This window comes from Diceros bicornis, chromosome 3 (assembly GCF_020826845.1).
Source record: "Diceros bicornis minor isolate mBicDic1 chromosome 3, mDicBic1.mat.cur, whole genome shotgun sequence".
Classification (NCBI taxonomy): Eukaryota; Metazoa; Chordata; class Mammalia; order Perissodactyla; family Rhinocerotidae; genus Diceros; species Diceros bicornis.
In genome coordinates this window covers 19,668,752-19,689,200 of record NC_080742.1, presented here as the reverse complement: position 1 = coordinate 19,689,200, position 20,449 = coordinate 19,668,752, and the positions used below count along the sequence as shown (strand labels likewise).

At 59.2% G+C, this 20,449-nt stretch overlaps 1 protein-coding gene across 1 annotated transcript in view; it reads right to left on the bottom strand.

Moving 5' to 3' along the window:
- Nucleotides 1-233: 233 nt before the first annotated feature.
- The window catches only part of LOC131422852 (ras-associated and pleckstrin homology domains-containing protein 1-like), a 35,159-nt gene continuing 14,943 nt past the window's right edge, over nucleotides 234-20,449 (bottom strand). The window contains exons 9-21 of the mRNA XM_058570468.1: nucleotides 19,840-19,972; nucleotides 19,413-19,504; nucleotides 17,035-17,167; nucleotides 16,608-16,699; nucleotides 14,230-14,362; nucleotides 13,803-13,894; nucleotides 11,425-11,557; nucleotides 10,998-11,089; nucleotides 8,620-8,752; nucleotides 8,193-8,284; nucleotides 5,815-5,947; nucleotides 3,010-3,142; nucleotides 234-337 (exon numbers count right to left, since the gene is read on the bottom strand). Of these exons, the coding sequence (XP_058426451.1) occupies nucleotides 234-337; nucleotides 3,010-3,142; nucleotides 5,815-5,947; nucleotides 8,193-8,284; nucleotides 8,620-8,752; nucleotides 10,998-11,089; nucleotides 11,425-11,557; nucleotides 13,803-13,894; nucleotides 14,230-14,362; nucleotides 16,608-16,699; nucleotides 17,035-17,167; nucleotides 19,413-19,504; nucleotides 19,840-19,972 (1,495 nt within the window). The remainder of the gene's footprint in view (nucleotides 338-3,009; nucleotides 3,143-5,814; nucleotides 5,948-8,192; nucleotides 8,285-8,619; nucleotides 8,753-10,997; nucleotides 11,090-11,424; nucleotides 11,558-13,802; nucleotides 13,895-14,229; nucleotides 14,363-16,607; nucleotides 16,700-17,034; nucleotides 17,168-19,412; nucleotides 19,505-19,839; nucleotides 19,973-20,449) is intronic.

Here is a 20,449-nt window from a genome sequence, read left to right as displayed (position 1 = left end):
CTGCCCGTGTCTAGCGGAGGGACCCATCTCAGTGTCAACAGAGGGATGGTTGCCACGACCGTCGCTTCAGGCTGGACTCAGGGATCTTCATCTCCCCCGCCTCACGGTATTTCATGGCGCCCCACCACCCGGATCTGACCCATGACACAGCCAGCAAAGTCTACGTTTGAGACCACAGAGGTGACGGGCTTGGCCGCCTCGCACCGCCGAGTTTCGCTGACACCGCGGTGGTTTCAGCGGATGCGGGGCAAATGGCGGTGGTGCGGCGCCGCCGGCAGCCAGGCGGCCTCGGCAGGGCGGTGGTGGCAGCCACCCAGAGATCTGGGGTGTCGTGGACCTGCGGAGAGAAAGGTAGACGCGCTCTCCCCACCTGCCCCCGCCTCTCTGACCGCTCCTCCTCTCCCTCACCCCTCCAGGAGCCCAGCGCCTCGGCCCTAAACGCAGCCCTTCAGCTGCGCATGCGCGCCAACTGGCTCCTCTGGCCTCACAATGAATCAGGCGGTTGCTAGGCGACAGAGCCTGGACGCTCTGAGGGAGTGGCAGCGCCTTCTGGCGGGGGCGGGGTACAGCTACAGGCTCATGCTCTTGCCTGCCCCCGTCACTGTGCGCTGTCTAGGAATGAAGGAATGAGTGGATGAATGGAGGCAGGGCTGTATAGATGGAGAGGGAAGGAAGGAAGGCAGGAAGGCAGGCAGGAAGGAAGGAAGCAAGGAAAGAAGGGAGGGACGGAGGGTGGGAGGCAGGAAGGAAGGTGGGAAGGATGAAAGAAAGAAGGAGTGAAGGAAGGCAGTAAGACAGGCAGGCTGGTTGTAGGTCCGGAGAGTGGAGCATGCCCAGGCAGGGCCAGGCTGACCAAGCAGGATCAGGAGCCTAGCGGTCGTATCCCTCCCTGAGTTCGTCTCCGAGGCTGTGCCTGGGATTGGCCAGCAAGTCGTTCGCCCTGTGACCTGGGGATTAGACTGCTTGTGTGCTTCTGGGTGGTTTTGCTCCGTCAGGGGCTAGGGTGCCTGGAGCCACAGCCTAAGCCCGAGGAGCTGCCCGTGCCTGTGGAGGGATGCGTCTTGCCGGCTTGGCTTGGGCGTTCCTGAAGTGCCCATTCCTCCTGAGGACCTTGCGTCTGTGTGGCTGTGTTCAGCTGTGTGGCTTTTCTTCCCTCCATGCTGTCTTTCCCGGGTGTTCGAAGGTGTGCCTGTCCTGGCCGTGGCTTCGGACCGCCCGTTGGAAGAAGCCCATCTGCATCTGGAGAGACACCTTTCCAAACACAGGAATGCCAGAAGACCTCATCAGGAGCTCATTTGAGACCTGGTGGAAAGGAGCCAAAAGAGGTCCAGAAAGATGCTCAAGACTCTCATGTCCCCCACCCCCCATTCACCCAAAGCTAAAATCTGACCTCGCCGTGGTGCCGTCATCAAGAAGAGGAATGCCACGTCGGGAGGAGAGAACCCACTCAGCTGCCAACTGGATGGCCAATTCATCACCGCTCCTCTTGCAGTTTAGCTGTCTGTCTTGGCCTTCCAGAGCTTCATCGTCTGGGAGCCCCATGTTTCCCTGGCAATTCGTTGCCTGGGATGAAGGGTTGACGGTGTTGGGTCTTCTGGGGGCTCCTTGGAATGCGCTCTCTTTCTCTCTCTTTCTTTCCGCTTTGTCCTTCTTTGCAACCTGTCTGCAAGCTTCTCAGACCTTGGGGTGGCGCTCAGCACGCTACCTCTTGGGCTCCTGGAGAGGATATTTGCCATCGTCACGCCGCTGGGGCATCTTTGTGCAGTGCAAAGCCCCGCTTGGGGTGTCTGTCAGTTTTGGAATCCCGAAATACTGCCTCAGAATCGCTCAGTCTCTTCTTCGACCTTTTGTTGCTCGATCCCAAAGTCACGCTTGACGTTTCTGCTCCCTAAGCTTGTGTTTGCTCCTCACCGTTTTCCATGATTCTCTCCCCTCAGTGGACGGTGAACGTGTTGTGTGGCGCTGGGGTCACTCGACCCTCAGTTGTGCTTCTCCCCTCCTCTTCAACCCTTCTGCGCAGGTCGCTGCTGCCGTCCTTCGCAAGTCATTGTCTGTTTTCCAACACCGGCCTGGGGAGCAGATCAAGGCTATCCTTCTGGCAGCTGATTTCCTCCTGGGCCTCGTTGTTTCCTCCTCAGAAAAACACGGCATCGCATCATGGTGGAAGCTTTCAACGCCAGGAAGAGGAAGGACTTTGTCAAGGCACAAGGCCCAGGAGGACCTGCCAAAGGAGTTTGGCCACACCGGGCAGGCAATCCAGGGCAAGAGGGGCCAATCAGGCGGGCTCACTCGCAAGTAGGCCCTACCCACGCCCCTGGAGGCAGGGAAGCCACGCTTTCCTGCTGCCTAGGGCACACATCTTGGGAGAAATCCAAGATGAAGGGCCGAAAAAAGGACCTATCCTGGCCCTCTCCCTGAGGTCCAAGATACAGGCCAGAGGGAGAAGAGCACCGTATTGCTTGCCTGCATCGTCCAAAGCGGGGCTGGCACTCCCTGCCTGCCGAGTCAAGTATCTGTCAGCGGGACAATGACGGAGGGAAGAGCCCTGAGTCCCAAAAGTTTTCTTGGTAAAGTCATCACACCTTTCTGAGGAGGACGCCACAGGGCTACTGATGCGCCTGACTGAGGCCATAGCAGCATCCACATCCAAGTTCCCACAGGTCATTCCTAGGTACTGAAAGCGTCCGAAGATGTGAGGGGTGGCGGGTGGAGGGGCGCCAGGGAGAGGGGTCATTCAAGAGATTCCCGGAGGGAACTAGGAGAGGCAGCACCCCCTGGGGTGTAGGTCCAGTCAAAGGGCGTCACCTGCCCGTGTCTAGCGGAGGGACCCATCTCAGTGTCAACAGAGGGATGGTTGCCACGACCGTCGCTTCAGGCTGGACTCAGGGATCTTCATCTCCCCCGCCTCACGGTATTTCATGGCGCCCCACCACCCGGATCTGACCCATGACACAGCCAGCAAAGTCTACGTTTGAGACCACAGAGGTGACGGGCTTGGCCGCCTCGCACCGCCGAGTTTCCCTGACACCGCGGTGGTTTCAGCGGATGCGGGGCAAATGGCGGTGGTGCGGCGCCGCCGGCAGCCAGGCGGCCTCGGCAGGGCGGTGGTGGCAGCCACCCAGAGATCTGGGGTGTCGTGGACCTGCGGAGAGAAAGGTAGACGCGCTCTCCCCACCTGCCCCCGCCTCTCTGACCGCTCCTCCTCTCCCTCACCCCTCCAGGAGCCCAGCGCCTCGGCCCTAAACGCAGCCCTTCAGCTGCGCATGCGCGCCAACTGGCTCCTCTGGCCTCACAATGAATCAGGCGGTTGCTAGGCGACAGAGCCTGGACGCTCTGAGGGAGTGGCAGCGCCTTCTGGCGGGGGCGGGGTACAGCTACAGGCTCATGCTCTTGCCTGCCCCCGTCACTGTGCGCTGTCTAGGAATGAAGGAATGAGTGGATGAATGGAGGCAGGGCTGTATAGATGGAGAGGGAAGGAAGGAAGGCAGGAAGGCAGGCAGGAAGGAAGGAAGCAAGGAAAGAAGGGAGGGACGGAGGGTGGGAGGCAGGAAGGAAGGTGGGAAGGATGAAAGAAAGAAGGAGTGAAGGAAGGCAGTAAGACAGGCAGGCTGGTTGTAGGTCCGGAGAGTGGAGCATGCCCAGGCAGGGCCAGGCTGACCAAGCAGGATCAGGAGCCTAGCGGTGGTATCCCTCCCTGAGTTCGTCTCCGAGGCTGTGCCTGGGATTGGCCAGCAAGTCGTTCGCCCTGTGACCTGGGGATTAGACTGCTTGTGTGCTTCTGGGTGGTTTTGCTCCGTCAGGGGCTTGGGTGCCTGGAGCCACAGCCTAAGCCCGAGGAGCTGCCCGTGCCTGTGGAGGGATGCGTCTTGCCGGCTTGGCTTGGGCGTTCCTGAAGTGCCCATTCCTCCTGAGGACCTTGCGTCTGTGTGGCTGTGTTCAGCTGTGTGGCTTTTCTTCCCTCCATGCTGTCTTTCCCGGGTGTTCGAAGGTGTGCCTGTCCTGGCCGTGGCTTCGGACCGCCCGTTGGAAGAAGCCCATCTGCATCTGGAGAGACACCTTTCCAAACACAGGAATGCCAGAAGACCTCATCAGGAGCTCATTTGAGACCTGGTGGAAAGGAGCCAAAAGAGGTCCAGAAAGATGCTCAAGACTCTCATGTCCCCCACCCCCCATTCACCCAAAGCTAAAATCTGACCTCGCCGTGGTGCCGTCATCAAGAAGAGGAATGCCACGTCGGGAGGAGAGAACCCACTCAGCTGCCAACTGGATGGCCAATTCATCACCGCTCCTCTTGCAGTTTAGCTGTCTGTCTTGGCCTTCCAGAGCTTCATCGTCTGGGAGCCCCATTTTTCCCTGGCAATTCGTTGCCTGGGATGAAGGGTTGACGGTGTTGGGTCTTCTGGGGGCTCCTTGGAATGCGCTCTCTTTCTCTCTCTTTCTTTCCGCTTTGTCCTTCTTTGCAACCTGTCTGCAAGCTTCTCAGACCTTGGGGTGGCGCTCAGCACGCTACCTCTTGGGCTCCTGGACAGGATATTTGCCATCGTCACGCCGCTGGGGCATCTTTGTGCAGTGCAAAGCCCCGCTTGGGGTGTCTGTCAGTTTTGGAATCCCGAAATACTGCCTCAGAATCGCTCAGTCTCTTCTTCGACCTTTTGTTGCTCGATCCCAAAGTCACGCTTGACGTTTCTGCTCCCTAAGCTTGTGTTTGCTCCTCACCGTTTTCCATGATTCTCTCCCCTCAGTGGACGGTGAACGTGTTGTGTGGCGCTGGGTTCACTCGACCCTCAGTTGTGCTTCTCCCCTCCTCTTCAACCCTTCTGCGCAGGTCGCTGCTGCCGTCCTTCGCAAGTCATTGTCTGTTTTCCAACACCGGCCTGGGGAGCAGATCAAGGCTATCCTTCTGGCAGCTGATTTCCTCCTGGGCCTCGTTGTTTCCTCCTCAGAAAAACACGGCATCGCATCATGGTGGAAGCTTTCAACGCCAGGAAGAGGAAGGACTTTGTCAAGGCACAAGGCCCAGGAGGACCTGCCAAAGGAGTTTGGCCACACCGGGCAGGCAATCCAGGGCAAGAGGAGCCAATCAGGCGGGCTCACTCGCAAGTAGGCCCTACCCACGCCCCTGGAGGCAGGGAAGCCACGCTTTCCTGCTGCCTAGGGCACACATCTTGGGAGAAATCCAAGATGAAGGGCCGAAAAAAGGACCTATCCTGGCCCTCTCCCTGAGGTCCAAGATACAGGCCAGAGGGAGAGGAGCACCGTATTGCTTGCCTGCATCGTCCAAAGCGGGGCTGGCACTCCCTGCCTGCCGAGTCAAGTATCTGTCAGCGGGACAATGACGGAGGGAAGAGCCCTGAGTCCCAAAAGTTTTCTTGGTAAAGTCATCACACCTTTCTGAGGAGGACGCCACAGGGCTACTGATGCGCCTGACTGAGGCCAAGGCAGCATCCACATCCAAGTTCCCACAGGTCATTCCTAGGTACTGAAAGCGTCCGAAGATGTGAGGGGTGGCGGGTGGAGGGGCGCCAGGGAGAGGGGTCATTCAAGAGATTCCCGGAGGGAACTAGGAGAGGCAGCACCCCCTGGGGTGTAGGTCCAGTCAAAGGGCGTCACCTGCCCGTGTCTAGCGGAGGGACCCATCTCAGTGTCAACAGAGGGATGGTTGCCACGACCGTCGCTTCAGGCTGGACTCAGGGATCTTCATCTCCCCCGCCTCACGGTATTTCATGGCGCCCCACCACCCGGATCTGACCCATGACACAGCCAGCAAAGTCTACGTTTGAGACCACAGAGGTGACGGGCTTGGCCGCCTCGCACCGCCGAGTTTCGCTGACACCGCGGTGGTTTCAGCGGATGCGGGGCAAATGGCGGTGGTGCGGCGCCGCCGGCAGCCAGGCGGCCTCGGCAGGGCGGTGGTGGCAGCCACCCAGAGATCTGGGGTGTCGTGGACCTGCGGAGAGAAAGGTAGACGCGCTCTCCCCACCTGCCCCCGCCTCTCTGACCGCTCCTCCTCTCCCTCACCCCAACAGGAGCCCAGCGCCTCGGCCCTAAACGCAGCCCTTCAGCTGCGCATGCGCGCCAACTGGCTCCTCTGGCCTCACAATGAATCAGGCGGTTGCTAGGCGACAGAGCCTGGACGCTCTGAGGGAGTGGCAGCGCCTTCTGGCGGGGGCGGGGTACAGCTACAGGCTCATGCTCTTGCCTGCCCCCGTCACTGTGCGCTGTCTAGGAATGAAGGAATGAGTGGATGAATGGAGGCAGGGCTGTATAGATGGAGAGGGAAGGAAGGAAGGCAGGAAGGCAGGCAGGAAGGAAGGAAGCAAGGAAAGAAGGGAGGGACGGAGGGTGGGAGGCAGGAAGGAAGGTGGGAAGGATGAAAGAAAGAAGGAGTGAAGGAAGGCAGTAAGACAGGCAGGCTGGTTGTAGGTCCGGAGAGTGGAGCATGCCCAGGCAGGGCCAGGCTGACCAAGCAGGATCAGGAGCCTAGCGGTGGTATCCCTCCCTGAGTTCGTCTCCGAGGCTGTGCCAGGGATTGGCCAGCAAGTCGTTCGCCCTGTGACCTGGGGATTAGACTGCTTGTGTGCTTCTGGGTGGTTTTGCTCCGTCAGGGGCTTGGGTGCCTGGAGCCACAGCCTAAGCCCGAGGAGCTGCCCGTGCCTGTGGAGGGATGCGTCTTGCCGGCTTGGCTTGGGCGTTCCTGAAGTGCCCATTCCTCCTGAGGACCTTGCGTCTGTGTGGCTGTGTTCAGCTGTGTGGCTTTTCTTCCCTCCATGCTGTCTTTCCCGGGTGTTCGAAGGTGTGCCTGTCCTGGCCGTGGCTTCGGACCGCCCGTTGGAAGAAGCCCATCTGCATCTGGAGAGACACCTTTCCAAACACAGGAATGCCAGAAGACCTCATCAGGAGCTCATTTGAGACCTGGTGGAAAGGAGCCAAAAGAGGTCCAGAAAGATGCTCAAGACTCTCATGTCCCCCACCCCCCATTCACCCAAAGCTAAAATCTGACCTCGCCGTGGTGCCGTCATCAAGAAGAGGAATGCCACGTCGGGAGGAGAGAACCCACTCAGCTGCCAACTGGATGGCCAATTCATCACCGCTCCTCTTGCAGTTTAGCTGTCTGTCTTGGCCTTCCAGAGCTTCATCGTCTGGGAGCCCCATTTTTCCCTGGCAATTCGTTGCCTCGGATGAAGGGTTGACGGTGTTGGGTCTTCTGGGGGCTCCTTGGAATGCGCTCTCTTTCTCTCTCTTTCTTTCCGCTTTGTCCTTCTTTGCAACCTGTCTGCAAGCTTCTCAGACCTTGGGGTGGCGCTCAGCACGCTACCTCTTGGGCTCCTGGACAGGATATTTGCCATCGTCACCCCGCTGGGGCATCTTTGTGCAGTGCAAAGCCCCGCTTGGGGTGTCTGTCAGTTTTGGAATCCCGAAATACTGCCTCAGAATCGCTCAGTCTCTTCTTCGACCTTTTGTTGCTCGATCCCAAAGTCACGCTTGACGTTTCTGCTCCCTAAGCTTGTGTTTGCTCCTCACCGTTTTCCATGATTCTCTCCCCTCAGTGGACGGCGAACGTGTTGTGTGGCGCTGGGGTCACTCGACCCTCAGTTGTGCTTCTCCCCTCCTCTTCAACCCTTCTGCGCAGGTCGCTGCTGCCGTCCTTCGCAAGTCATTGTCTGTTTTCCAACACCGGCCTGGGGAGCAGATCAAGGCTATCCTTCTGGCAGCTGATTTCCTCCTGGGCCTCGTTGTTTCCTCCTCAGAAAAACACGGCATCGCATCATGGTGGAAGCTTTCAACGCCAGGAAGAGGAAGGACTTTGTCAAGGCACAAGGCCCAGGAGGACCTGCCAAAGGAGTTTGGCCACACCGGGCAGGCAATCCAGGGCAAGAGGGGCCAATCAGGCGGGCTCACTCGCAAGTAGGCCCTACCCACGCCCCTGGAGGCAGGGAAGCCACGCTTTCCTGCTGCCTAGGGCACACATCTTGGGAGAAATCCAAGATGAAGGGCCGAAAAAAGGACCTATCCTGGCCCTCTCCCTGAGGTCCAAGATACAGGCCAGAGGGAGAGGAGCACCGTATTGCTTGCCTGCATCGTCCAAAGCGGGGCTGGCACTCCCTGCCTGCCGAGTCAAGTATCTGTCAGCGGGACAATGACGGAGGGAAGAGCCCTGAGTCCCAAAAGTTTTCTTGGTAAAGTCATCACACCTTTCTGAGGAGGACGCCACAGGGCTACTGATGCGCCTGACTGAGGCCATAGCAGCATCCACATCCAAGTTCCCACAGGTCATTCCTAGGTACTGAAAGCGTCCGAAGATGTGAGGGGTGGCGGGTGGAGGGGCGCCAGGGAGAGGGGTCATTCAAGAGATTCCCGGAGGGAACTAGGAGAGGCAGCACCCCCTGGGGTGTAGGTCCAGTCAAAGGGCGTCACCTGCCCGTGTCTAGCGGAGGGACCCATCTCAGTGTCAACAGAGGGATGGTTGCCACGACCGTCGCTTCAGGCTGGACTCAGGGATCTTCATCTCCCCCGCCTCACGGTATTTCATGGCGCCCCACCACCCGGATCTGACCCATGACACAGCCAGCAAAGTCTACGTTTGAGACCACAGAGGTGACGGGCTTGGCCGCCTCGCACCGCCGAGTTTCGCTGACACCGCGGTGGTTTCAGCGGATGCGGGGCAAATGGCGGTGGTGCGGCGCCGCCGGCAGCCAGGCGGCCTCGGCAGGGCGGTGGTGGCAGCCACCCAGAGATCTGGGGTGTCGTGGACCTGCGGAGAGAAAGGTAGACGCGCTCTCCCCACCTGCCCCCGCCTCTCTGACCGCTCCTCCTCTCCCTCACCCCAACAGGAGCCCAGCGCCTCGGCCCTAAACGCAGCCCTTCAGCTGCGCATGCGCGCCAACTGGCTCCTCTGGCCTCACAATGAATCAGGCGGTTGCTAGGCGACAGAGCCTGGACGCTCTGAGGGAGTGGCAGCGCCTTCTGGCGGGGGCGGGGTACAGCTACAGGCTCATGCTCTTGCCTGCCCCCGTCACTGTGCGCTGTCTAGGAATGAAGGAATGAGTGGATGAATGGAGGCAGGGCTGTATAGATGGAGAGGGAAGGAAGGAAGGCAGGAAGGCAGGCAGGAAGGAAGGAAGCAAGGAAAGAAGGGAGGGACGGAGGGTGGGAGGCAGGAAGGAAGGTGGGAAGGATGAAAGAAAGAAGGAGTGAAGGAAGGCAGTAAGACAGGCAGGCTGGTTGTAGGTCCGGAGAGTGGAGCATGCCCAGGCAGGGCCAGGCTGACCAAGCAGGATCAGGAGCCTAGCGGTGGTATCCCTCCCTGAGTTCGTCTCCGAGGCTGTGCCTGGGATTGGCCAGCAAGTCGTTCGCCCTGTGACCTGGGGATTAGACTGCTTGTGTGCTTCTGGGTGGTTTTGCTCCGTCAGGGGCTTGGGTGCCTGGAGCCACAGCCTAAGCCCGAGGAGCTGCCCGTGCCTGTGGAGGGATGCGTCTTGCCGGCTTGGCTTGGGCGTTCCTGAAGTGCCCATTCCTCCTGAGGACCTTGTGTCTGTGTGGCTGTGTTCAGCTGTGTGGCTTTTCTTCCCTCCATGCTGTCTTTCCTGGGTGTTCGAAGGTGTGCCTGTCCTGGCCGTGGCTTCGGACCGCCCGTTGGAAGAAGCCCATCTGCATCTGGAGAGACACCTTTCCAAACACAGGAATGCCAGAAGACCTCATCAGGAGCTCATTTGAGACCTGGTGGAAAGGAGCCAAAAGAGGTCCAGAAAGATGCTCAAGACTCTCATGTCCCCCACCCCCCATTCACCCAAAGCTAAAATCTGACCTCGCCGTGGTGCCGTCATCAAGAAGAGGAATGCCACGTCGGGAGGAGAGAACCCACTCAGCTGCCAACTGGATGGCCAATTCATCACCGCTCCTCTTGCAGTTTAGCTGTCTGTCTTGGCCTTCCAGAGCTTCATCGTCTGGGAGCCCCATTTTTCCCTGGCAATTCGTTGCCTCGGATGAAGGGTTGACGGTGTTGGGTCTTCTGGGGGCTCCTTGGAATGCGCTCTCTTTCTCTCTCTTTCTTTCCGCTTTGTCCTTCTTTGCAACCTGTCTGCAAGCTTCTCAGACCTTGGGGTGGCGCTCAGCACGCTACCTCTTGGGCTCCTGGACAGGATATTTGCCATCGTCACCCCGCTGGGGCATCTTTGTGCAGTGCAAAGCCCCGCTTGGGGTGTCTGTCAGTTTTGGAATCCCGAAATACTGCCTCAGAATCGCTCAGTCTCTTCTTCGACCTTTTGTTGCTCGATCCCAAAGTCACGCTTGACGTTTCTGCTCCCTAAGCTTGTGTTTGCTCCTCACCGTTTTCCATGATTCTCTCCCCTCAGTGGACGGCGAACGTGTTGTGTGGCGCTGGGGTCACTCGACCCTCAGTTGTGCTTCTCCCCTCCTCTTCAACCCTTCTGCGCAGGTCGCTGCTGCCGTCCTTCGCAAGTCATTGTCTGTTTTCCAACACCGGCCTGGGGAGCAGATCAAGGCTATCCTTCTGGCAGCTGATTTCCTCCTGGGCCTCGTTGTTTCCTCCTCAGAAAAACACGGCATCGCATCATGGTGGAAGCTTTCAACGCCAGGAAGAGGAAGGACTTTGTCAAGGCACAAGGCCCAGGAGGACCTGCCAAAGGAGTTTGGCCACACCGGGCAGGCAATCCAGGGCAAGAGGGGCCAATCAGGCGGGCTCACTCGCAAGTAGGCCCTACCCACGCCCCTGGAGGCAGGGAAGCCACGCTTTCCTGCTGCCTAGGGCACACATCTTGGGAGAAATCCAAGATGAAGGGCCGAAAAAAGGACCTATCCTGGCCCTCTCCCTGAGGTCCAAGATACAGGCCAGAGGGAGAGGAGCACCGTATTGCTTGCCTGCATCGTCCAAAGCGGGGCTGGCACTCCCTGCCTGCCGAGTCAAGTATCTGTCAGCGGGACAATGACGGAGGGAAGAGCCCTGAGTCCCAAAAGTTTTCTTGGTAAAGTCATCACACCTTTCTGAGGAGGACGCCACAGGGCTACTGATGCGCCTGACTGAGGCCATAGCAGCATCCACATCCAAGTTCCCACAGGTCATTCCTAGGTACTGAAAGCGTCCGAAGATGTGAGGGGTGGCGGGTGGAGGGGCGCCAGGGAGAGGGGTCATTCAAGAGATTCCCGGAGGGAACTAGGAGAGGCAGCACCCCCTGGGGTGTAGGTCCAGTCAAAGGGCGTCACCTGCCCGTGTCTAGCGGAGGGGCCCATCTCAGTGTCAACAGAGGGATGGTTGCCACGACCGTCGCTTCAGGCTGGACTCAGGGATCTTCATCTCCCCCGCCTCACGGTATTTCATGGCGCCCCACCACCCGGATCTGACCCATGACACAGCCAGCAAAGTCTACGTTTGAGACCACAGAGGTGACGGGCTTGGCCGCCTCGCACCGCCGAGTTTCGCTGACACCGCGGTTGTTTCAGCGGATGCGGGGCAAATGGCGGTGGTGCGGCGCCGCCGGCAGCCAGGCGGCCTCGGCAGGGCGGTGGTGGCAGCCACCCAGAGATCTGGGGTGTCGTGGACCTGCGGAGAGAAAGGTAGACGCGCTCTCCCCACCTGCCCCCGCCTCTCTGACCGCTCCTCCTCTCCCTCACCCCAACAGGAGCCCAGCGCCTCGGCCCTAAACGCAGCCCTTCAGCTGCGCATGCGCGCCAACTGGCTCCTCTGGCCTCACAATGAATCAGGCGGTTGCTAGGCGACAGAGCCTGGACGCTCTGAGGGAGTGGCAGCGCCTTCTGGCGGGGGCGGGGTACAGCTACAGGCTCATGCTCTTGCCTGCCCCCGTCACTGTGCGCTGTCTAGGAATGAAGGAATGAGTGGATGAATGGAGGCAGGGCTGTATAGATGGAGAGGGAAGGAAGGAAGGCAGGAAGGCAGGCAGGAAGGAAGGAAGCAAGGAAAGAAGGGAGGGACGGAGGGTGGGAGGCAGGAAGGAAGGTGGGAAGGATGAAAGAAAGAAGGAGTGAAGGAAGGCAGTAAGACAGGCAGGCTGGTTGTAGGTCCGGAGAGTGGAGCATGCCCAGGCAGGGCCAGGCTGACCAAGCAGGATCAGGAGCCTAGCGGTCGTATCCCTCCCTGAGTTCGTCTCCGAGGCTGTGCCTGGGATTGGCCAGCAAGTCGTTCGCCCTGTGACCTGGGGATTAGACTGCTTGTGTGCTTCTGGGTGGTTTTGCTCCGTCAGGGGCTTGGGTGCCTGGAGCCACAGCCTAAGCCCGAGGAGCTGCCCGTGCCTGTGGAGGGATGCGTCTTGCCGGCTTGGCTTGGGCGTTCCTGAAGTGCCCATTTCTCCTGAGGACCTTGCGTCTGTGTGGCTGTGTTCAGCTGTGTGGCTTTTCTTCCCTCCATGCTGTCTTTCCCGGGTGTTCGAAGGTGTGCCTGTCCTGGCCGTGGCTTCGGACCGCCCGTTGGAAGAAGCCCATCTGCATCTGGAGAGACACCTTTCCAAACACAGGAATGCCAGAAGACCTCATCAGGAGCTCATTTGAGACCTGGTGGAAAGGAGCCAAAAGAGGTCCAGAAAGATGCTCAAGACTCTCATGTCCCCCACCCCCCATTCACCCAAAGCTAAAATCTGACCTCGCCGTGGTGCCGTCATCAAGAAGAGGAATGCCACGTCGGGAGGAGAGAACCCACTCAGCTGCCAACTGGATGGCCAATTCATCACCGCTCCTCTTGCAGTTTAGCTGTCTGTCTTGGCCTTCCAGAGCTTCATCGTCTGGGAGCCCCATTTTTCCCTGGCAATTCGTTGCCTGGGATGAAGGGTTGACGGTGTTGGGTCTTCTGGGGGCTCCTTGGAATGCGCTCTCTTTCTCTCTCTTTCTTTCCGCTTTGTCCTTCTTTGCAACCTGTCTGCAAGCTTCTCAGACCTTGGGGTGGCGCTCAGCACGCTACCTCTTGGGCTCCTGGACAGGATATTTGCCATCGTCACGCCGCTGGGGCATCTTTGTGCAGTGCAAAGCCCCGCTTGGGGTGTCTGTCAGTTTTGGAATCCCGAAATACTGCCTCAGAATCGCTCAGTCTCTTCTTCGACCTTTTGTTGCTCGATCCCAAAGTCACGCTTGACGTTTCTGCTCCCTAAGCTTGTGTTTGCTCCTCACCGTTTTCCATGATTCTCTCCCCTCAGTGGACGGTGAACGTGTTGTGTGGCGCTGGGGTCACTCGACCCTCAGTTGTGCTTCTCCCCTCCTCTTCAACCCTTCTGCGCAGGTCGCTGCTGCCGTCCTTCGCAAGTCATTGTCTGTTTTCCAACACCGGCCTGGGGAGCAGATCAAGGCTATCCTTCTGGCAGCTGATTTCCTCCTGGGCCTCGTTGTTTCCTCCTCAGAAAAACACGGCATCGCATCATTGTGGAAGCTTTCAACGCCAGGAAGAGGAAGGACTTTGTCAAGGCACAAGGCCCAGGAGGACCTGCCAAAGGAGTTTGGCCACACCGGGCAGGCAATCCAGGGCAAGAGGGGCCAATCAGGCGGGCTCACTCGCAAGTAGGCCCTACCCACGCCCCTGGAGGCAGGGAAGCCACGCTTTCCTGCTGCCTAGGGCACACATCTTGGGAGAAATCCAAGATGAAGGGCCGAAAAAAGGACCTATCCTGGCCCTCTCCCTGAGGTCCAAGATACAGGCCAGAGGGAGAGGAGCACCGTATTGCTTGCCTGCATCGTCCAAAGCGGGGCTGGCACTCCCTGCCTGCCGAGTCAAGTATCTGTCAGCGGGACAATGACGGAGGGAAGAGCCCTGAGTCCCAAAAGTTTTCTTGGTAAAGTCATCACACCTTTCTGAGGAGGACGCCACAGGGCTACTGATGCGCCTGACTGAGGCCATAGCAGCATCCACATCCAAGTTCCCACAGGTCATTCCTAGGTACTGAAAGCGTCCGAAGATGTGAGGGGTGGCGGGTGGAGGGGCGCCAGGGAGAGGGGTCATTCAAGAGATTCCCGGAGGGAACTAGGAGAGGCAGCACCCCCTGGGGTGTAGGTCCAGTCAAAGGGCGTCACCTGCCCGTGTCTAGCGGAGGGGCCCATGTCAGTGTCAACAGAGGGATGGTTGCCACGACCGTCGCTTCAGGCTGGACTCAGGGATCTTCATCTCCCCCGCCTCACGGTATTTCATGGCGCCCCACCACCCGGATCTGACCCATGACACAGCCAGCAAAGTCTACGTTTGAGACCACAGAGGTGACGGGCTTGGCCGCCTCGCACCGCCGAGTTTCGCTGACACCGCGGTGGTTTCAGCGGATGCGGGGCAAATGGCGGTGGTGCGGCGCCGCCGGCAGCCAGGCGGCCTCGGCAGGGCGGTGGTGGCAGCCACCCAGAGATCTGGGGTGTCGTGGACCTGCGGAGAGAAAGGTAGACGCGCTCTCCCCACCTGCCCCCGCCTCTCTGACCGCTCCTCCTCTCCCTCACCCCAACAGGAGCCCAGCGCCTCGGCCCTAAACGCAGCCCTTCAGCTGCGCATGCGCGCCAACTGGCTCCTCTGGCCTCACAATGAATCAGGCGGTTGCTAGGCGACAGAGCCTGGACGCTCTGAGGGAGTGGCAGCGCCTTCTGGCGGGGGCGGGGTACAGCTACAGGCTCATGCTCTTGCCTGCCCCCGTCACTGTGCGCTGTCTAGGAATGAAGGAATGAGTGGATGAATGGAGGCAGGGCTGTATAGATGGAGAGGGAAGGAAGGAAGGCAGGAAGGCAGGCAGGAAGGAAGGAAGCAAGGAAAGAAGGGAGGGACGGAGGGTGGGAGGCAGGAAGGAAGGTGGGAAGGATGAAAGAAAGAAGGAGTGAAGGAAGGCAGTAAGACAGGCAGGCTGGTTGTAGGTCCGGAGAGTGGAGCATGCCCAGGCAGGGCCAGGCTGACCAAGCAGGATCAGGAGCCTAGCGGTGGTATCCCTCCCTGAGTTCGTCTCCGAGGCTGTGCCTGGGATTGGCCAGCAAGTCGTTCGCCCTGTGACCTGGGGATTAGACTGCTTGTGTGCTTCTGGGTGGTTTTGCTCCGTCAGGGGCTTGGGTGCCTGGAGCCACAGCCTAAGCCCGAGGAGCTGCCCGTGCCTGTGGAGGGATGCGTCTTGCCGGCTTGGCTTGGGCGTTCCTGAAGTGCCCATTCCTCCTGAGGACCTTGTGTCTGTGTGGCTGTGTTCAGCTGTGTGGCTTTTCTTCCCTCCATGCTGTCTTTCCTGGGTGTTCGAAGGTGTGCCTGTCCTGGCCGTGGCTTCGGACCGCCCGTTGGAAGAAGCCCATCTGCATCTGGAGAGACACCTTTCCAAACACAGGAATGCCAGAAGACCTCATCAGGAGCTCATTTGAGACCTGGTGGAAAGGAGCCAAAAGAGGTCCAGAAAGATGCTCAAGACTCTCATGTCCCCCACCCCCCATTCACCCAAAGCTAAAATCTGACCTCGCCGTGGTGCCGTCATCAAGAAGAGGAATGCCACGTCGGGAGGAGAGAACCCACTCAGCTGCCAACTGGATGGCCAATTCATCACCGCTCCTCTTGCAGTTTAGCTGTCTGTCTTGGCCTTCCAGAGCTTCATCGTCTGGGAGCCCCATTTTTCCCTGGCAATTCGTTGCCTCGGATGAAGGGTTGACGGTGTTGGGTCTTCTGGGGGCTCCTTGGAATGCGCTCTCTTTCTCTCTCTTTCTTTCCGCTTTGTGCTTCTTTGCAACCTGTCTGCAAGCTTCTCAGACCTTGGGGTGGCGCTCAGCACGCTACCTCTTGGGCTCCTGGACAGGATATTTGCCATCGTCACGCCGCTGGGGCATCTTTGTGCAGTGCAAAGCCCCGCTTGGGGTGTCTGTCATTTTTGGAATCCCGAAATACTGCCTCAGAATCGCTCAGTCTCTTCTTCGACCTTTTGTTGCTCGATCCCAAAGTCACGCTTGACGTTTCTGCTCCCTAAGCTTGTGTTTGCTCGTCACCGTTTTCCATGATTCTCTCCCCTCAGTGGACGGTGAACGTGTTGTGTGGCGCTGGGGTCACTCGACCCTCAGTTGTGCTTCTCCCCTCCTCTTCAACCCTTCTGCGCAGGTCGCTGCTGCCGTCCTTCGCAAGTCATTGTCTGTTTTCCAACACCGGCCTGGGGAGCAGATCAAGGCTATCCTTCTGGCAGCTGATTTCCTCCTGGGCCTCGTTGTTTCCTCCTCAGAAAAACACGGCATCGCATCATGGTGGAAGCTTTCAACGCCAGGAAGAGGAAGGACTTTGTCAAGGCACAAGGCCCAGGAGGACCTGCCAAAGGAGTTTGGCCACACCGGGCAGGCAATCCAGGGCAAGAGGGGCCAATCAGGCGGGCTCACTCGCAAGTAGGCCCTACCCACGCCCCTGGAGGCAGGGAAGCCACGCTTTCCTGCTGCCTAGGGCACACATCTTGGGAGAAATCCAAGATGAAGGGCCGAAAAAAGGACCTATCCTGGCCCTCTCCCTGAGGTCCAAGATACAGGCCAGAGGGAGAGGAGCACCGTATTGCTTGCCTGCATCGTCCAAAGCGGGGCTGGCACTCCCTGCCTGCCGAGTCAAGTATCTGTCAGCGGGACAATGACGGAGGGAAGAGCCCTGAGTCCCAAAAGTTTTCTTGGTAAAGTCATCACACCTTTCTGAGGAGGACGCCACAGGGCTACTGATGCGCCTGACTGAGGCCATAGCAGCATCCACATCCAAGTTCCCACAGGTCATTCCTAGGTACTGAAAGCGTCCGAAGATGTGAGGGGTGGCGGGTGGAGGGGCGCCAGGGAGAGGGGTCATTCAAGAGATTCCCGGAGGGAACTAGGAGAGGCAGCACCCCCTGGGGTGTAGGTCCAGTCAAAGGGCGTCACCTGCCCGTGTCTAGCGGAGGGGCCCATCTCAGTGTCAACAGAGGGATGGTTGCCACGACCGTCGCTTCAGGCTGGACTCAGGGATCTTCATCTCCCCCGCCTCACGGTATTTCATGGCGCCCCACCACCCGGATCTGACCCATGACACAGCCAGCAAAGTCTACGTTTGAGACCACAGAGGTGACGGGCTTGGCCGCCTCGCACCGCCGAGTTTCGCTGACACCGCGGTGGTTTCAGCGGATGCGGGGCAAATGGCGGTGGTGCGGCGCCGCCGGCAGCCAGGCGGCCTCGGCAGGGCGGTGGTGGCAGCCACCCAGAGATCTGGGGTGTCGTGGACCTGCGGAGAGAAAGGTAGACGCGCTCTCCCCACCTGCCCCCGCCTCTCTGACCGCTCCTCCTCTCCCTCACCCCAACAGGAGCCCAGCGCCTCGGCCCTAAACGCAGCCCTTCAGCTGCGCATGCGCGCCAACTGGCTCCTCTGGCCTCACAATGAATCAGGCGGTTGCTAGGCGACAGAGCCTGGACGCTCTGAGGGAGTGGCAGCGCCTTCTGGCGGGGGCGGGGTACAGCTACAGGCTCATGCTCTTGCCTGCCCCCGTCACTGTGCGCTGTCTAGGAATGAAGGAATGAGTGGATGAATGGAGGCAGGGCTGTATAGATGGAGAGGGAAGGAAGGAAGGCAGGAAGGCAGGCAGGAAGGAAGGAAGCAAGGAAAGAAGGGAGGGACGGAGGGTGGGAGGCAGGAAGGAAGGTGGGAAGGATGAAAGAAAGAAGGAGTGAAGGAAGGCAGTAAGACAGGCAGGCTGGTTGTAGGTCCGGAGAGTGGAGCATGCCCAGGCAGGGCCAGGCTGACCAAGCAGGATCAGGAGCCTAGCGGTGGTATCCCTCCCTGAGTTCGTCTCCGAGGCTGTGCCTGGGATTGGCCAGCAAGTCGTTCGCCCTGTGACCTGGGGATTAGACTGCTTGTGTGCTTCTGGGTGGTTTTGCTCCGTCAGGGGCTTGGGTGCCTGGAGCCACAGCCTAAGCCCGAGGAGCTGCCCGTGCCTGTGGAGGGATGCGTCTTGCCGGCTTGGCTTGGGCGTTCCTGAAGTGCCCATTTCTCCTGAGGACCTTGCGTCTGTGTGGCTGTGTTCAGCTGTGTGGCTTTTCTTCCCTCCATGCTGTCTTTCCCGGGTGTTCGAAGGTGTGCCTGTCCTGGCCGTGGCTTCGGACCGCCCGTTGGAAGAAGCCCATCTGCATCTGGAGAGACACCTTTCCAAACACAGGAATGCCAGAAGACCTCATCAGGAGCTCATTTGAGACCTGGTGGAAAGGAGCCAAAAGAGGTCCAGAAAGATGCTCAAGACTCTCATGTCCCCCACCCCCCATTCACCCAAAGCTAAAATCTGACCTCGCCGTGGTGCCGTCATCAAGAAGAGGAATGCCACGTCGGGAGGAGAGAACCCACTCAGCTGCCAACTGGATGGCCAATTCATCACCGCTCCTCTTGCAGTTTAGCTGTCTGTCTTGGCCTTCCAGAGCTTCATCGTCTGGGAGCCCCATTTTTCCCTGGCAATTCGTTGCCTGGGATGAAGGGTTGACGGTGTTGGGTCTTCTGGGGGCTCCTTGGAATGCGCTCTCTTTCTCTCTCTTTCTTTCCGCTTTGTCCTTCTTTGCAACCTGTCTGCAAGCTTCTCAGACCTTGGGGTGGCGCTCAGCACGCTACCTCTTGGGCTCCTGGACAGGATATTTGCCATCGTCACGCCGCTGGGGCATCTTTGTGCAGTGCAAAGCCCCGCTTGGGGTGTCTGTCAGTTTTGGAATCCCGAAATACTGCCTCAGAATCGCTCAGTCTCTTCTTCGACCTTTTGTTGCTCGATCCCAAAGTCACGCTTGACGTTTCTGCTCCCTAAGCTTGTGTTTGCTCCTCACCGTTTTCCATGATTCTCTCCCCTCAGTGGACGGTGAACGTGTTGTGTGGCGCTGGGGTCACTCGACCCTCAGTTGTGCTTCTCCCCTCCTCTTCAACCCTTCTGCGCAGGTCGCTGCTGCCGTCCTTCGCAAGTCATTGTCTGTTTTCCAACACCGGCCTGGGGAGCAGATCAAGGCTATCCTTCTGGCAGCTGATTTCCTCCTGGGCCTCGTTGTTTCCTCCTCAGAAAAACACGGCATCGCATCATTGTGGAAGCTTTCAACGCCAGGAAGAGGAAGGACTTTGTCAAGGCACAAGGCCCAGGAGGACCTGCCAAAGGAGTTTGGCCACACCGGGCAGGCAATCCAGGGCAAGAGGGGCCAATCAGGCGGGCTCACTCGCAAGTAGGCCCTACCCACGCCCCTGGAGGCAGGGAAGCCACGCTTTCCTGCTGCCTAGGGCACACATCTTGGGAGAAATCCAAGATGAAGGGCCGAAAAAAGGACCTATCCTGGCCCTCTCCCTGAGGTCCAAGATACAGGCCAGAGGGAGAGGAGCACCGTATTGCTTGCCTGCATCGTCCAAAGCGGGGCTGGCACTCCCTGCCTGCCGAGTCAAGTATCTGTCAGCGGGACAATGACGGAGGGAAGAGCCCTGAGTCCCAAAAGTTTTCTTGGTAAAGTCATCACACCTTTCTGAGGAGGACGCCACAGGGCTACTGATGCGCCTGACTGAGGCCATAGCAGCATCCACATCCAAGTTCCCACAGGTCATTCCTAGGTACTGAAAGCGTCCGAAGATGTGAGGGGTGGCGGGTGGAGGGGCGCCAGGGAGAGGGGTCATTCAAGAGATTCCCGGAGGGAACTAGGAGAGGCAGCACCCCCTGGGGTGTAGGTCCAGTCAAAGGGCGTCACCTGCCCGTGTCTAGCGGAGGGGCCCATGTCAGTGTCAACAGAGGGATGGTTGCCACGACCGTCGCTTCAGGCTGGACTCAGGGATCTTCATCTCCCCCGCCTCACGGTATTTCATGGCGCCCCACCACCCGGATCTGACCCATGACACAGCCAGCAAAGTCTACGTTTGAGACCACAGAGGTGACGGGCTTGGCCGCCTCGCACCGCCGAGTTTCGCTGACACCGCGGTGGTTTCAGCGGATGCGGGGCAAATGGCGGTGGTGCGGCGCCGCCGGCAGCCAGGCGGCCTCGGCAGGGCGGTGGTGGCAGCCACCCAGAGATCTGGGGTGTCGTGGACCTGCGGAGAGAAAGGTAGACGCGCTCTCCCCACCTGCCCCCGCCTCTCTGACCGCTCCTCCTCTCCCTCACCCCAACAGGAGCCCAGCGCCTCGGCCCTAAACGCAGCCCTTCAGCTGCGCATGCGCGCCAACTGGCTCCTCTGGCCTCACAATGAATCAGGCGGTTGCTAGGCGACAGAGCCTGGACGCTCTGAGGGAGTGGCAGCGCCTTCTGGCGGGGGCGGGGTACAGCTACAGGCTCATGCTCTTGCCTGCCCCCGTCACTGTGCGCTGTCTAGGAATGAAGGAATGAGTGGATGAATGGAGGCAGGGCTGTATAGATGGAGAGGGAAGGAAGGAAGGCAGGAAGGCAGGCAGGAAGGAAGGAAGCAAGGAAAGAAGGGAGGGACGGAGGGTGGGAGGCAGGAAGGAAGGTGGGAAGGATGAAAGAAAGAAGGAGTGAAGGAAGGCAGTAAGACAGGCAGGCTGGTTGTAGG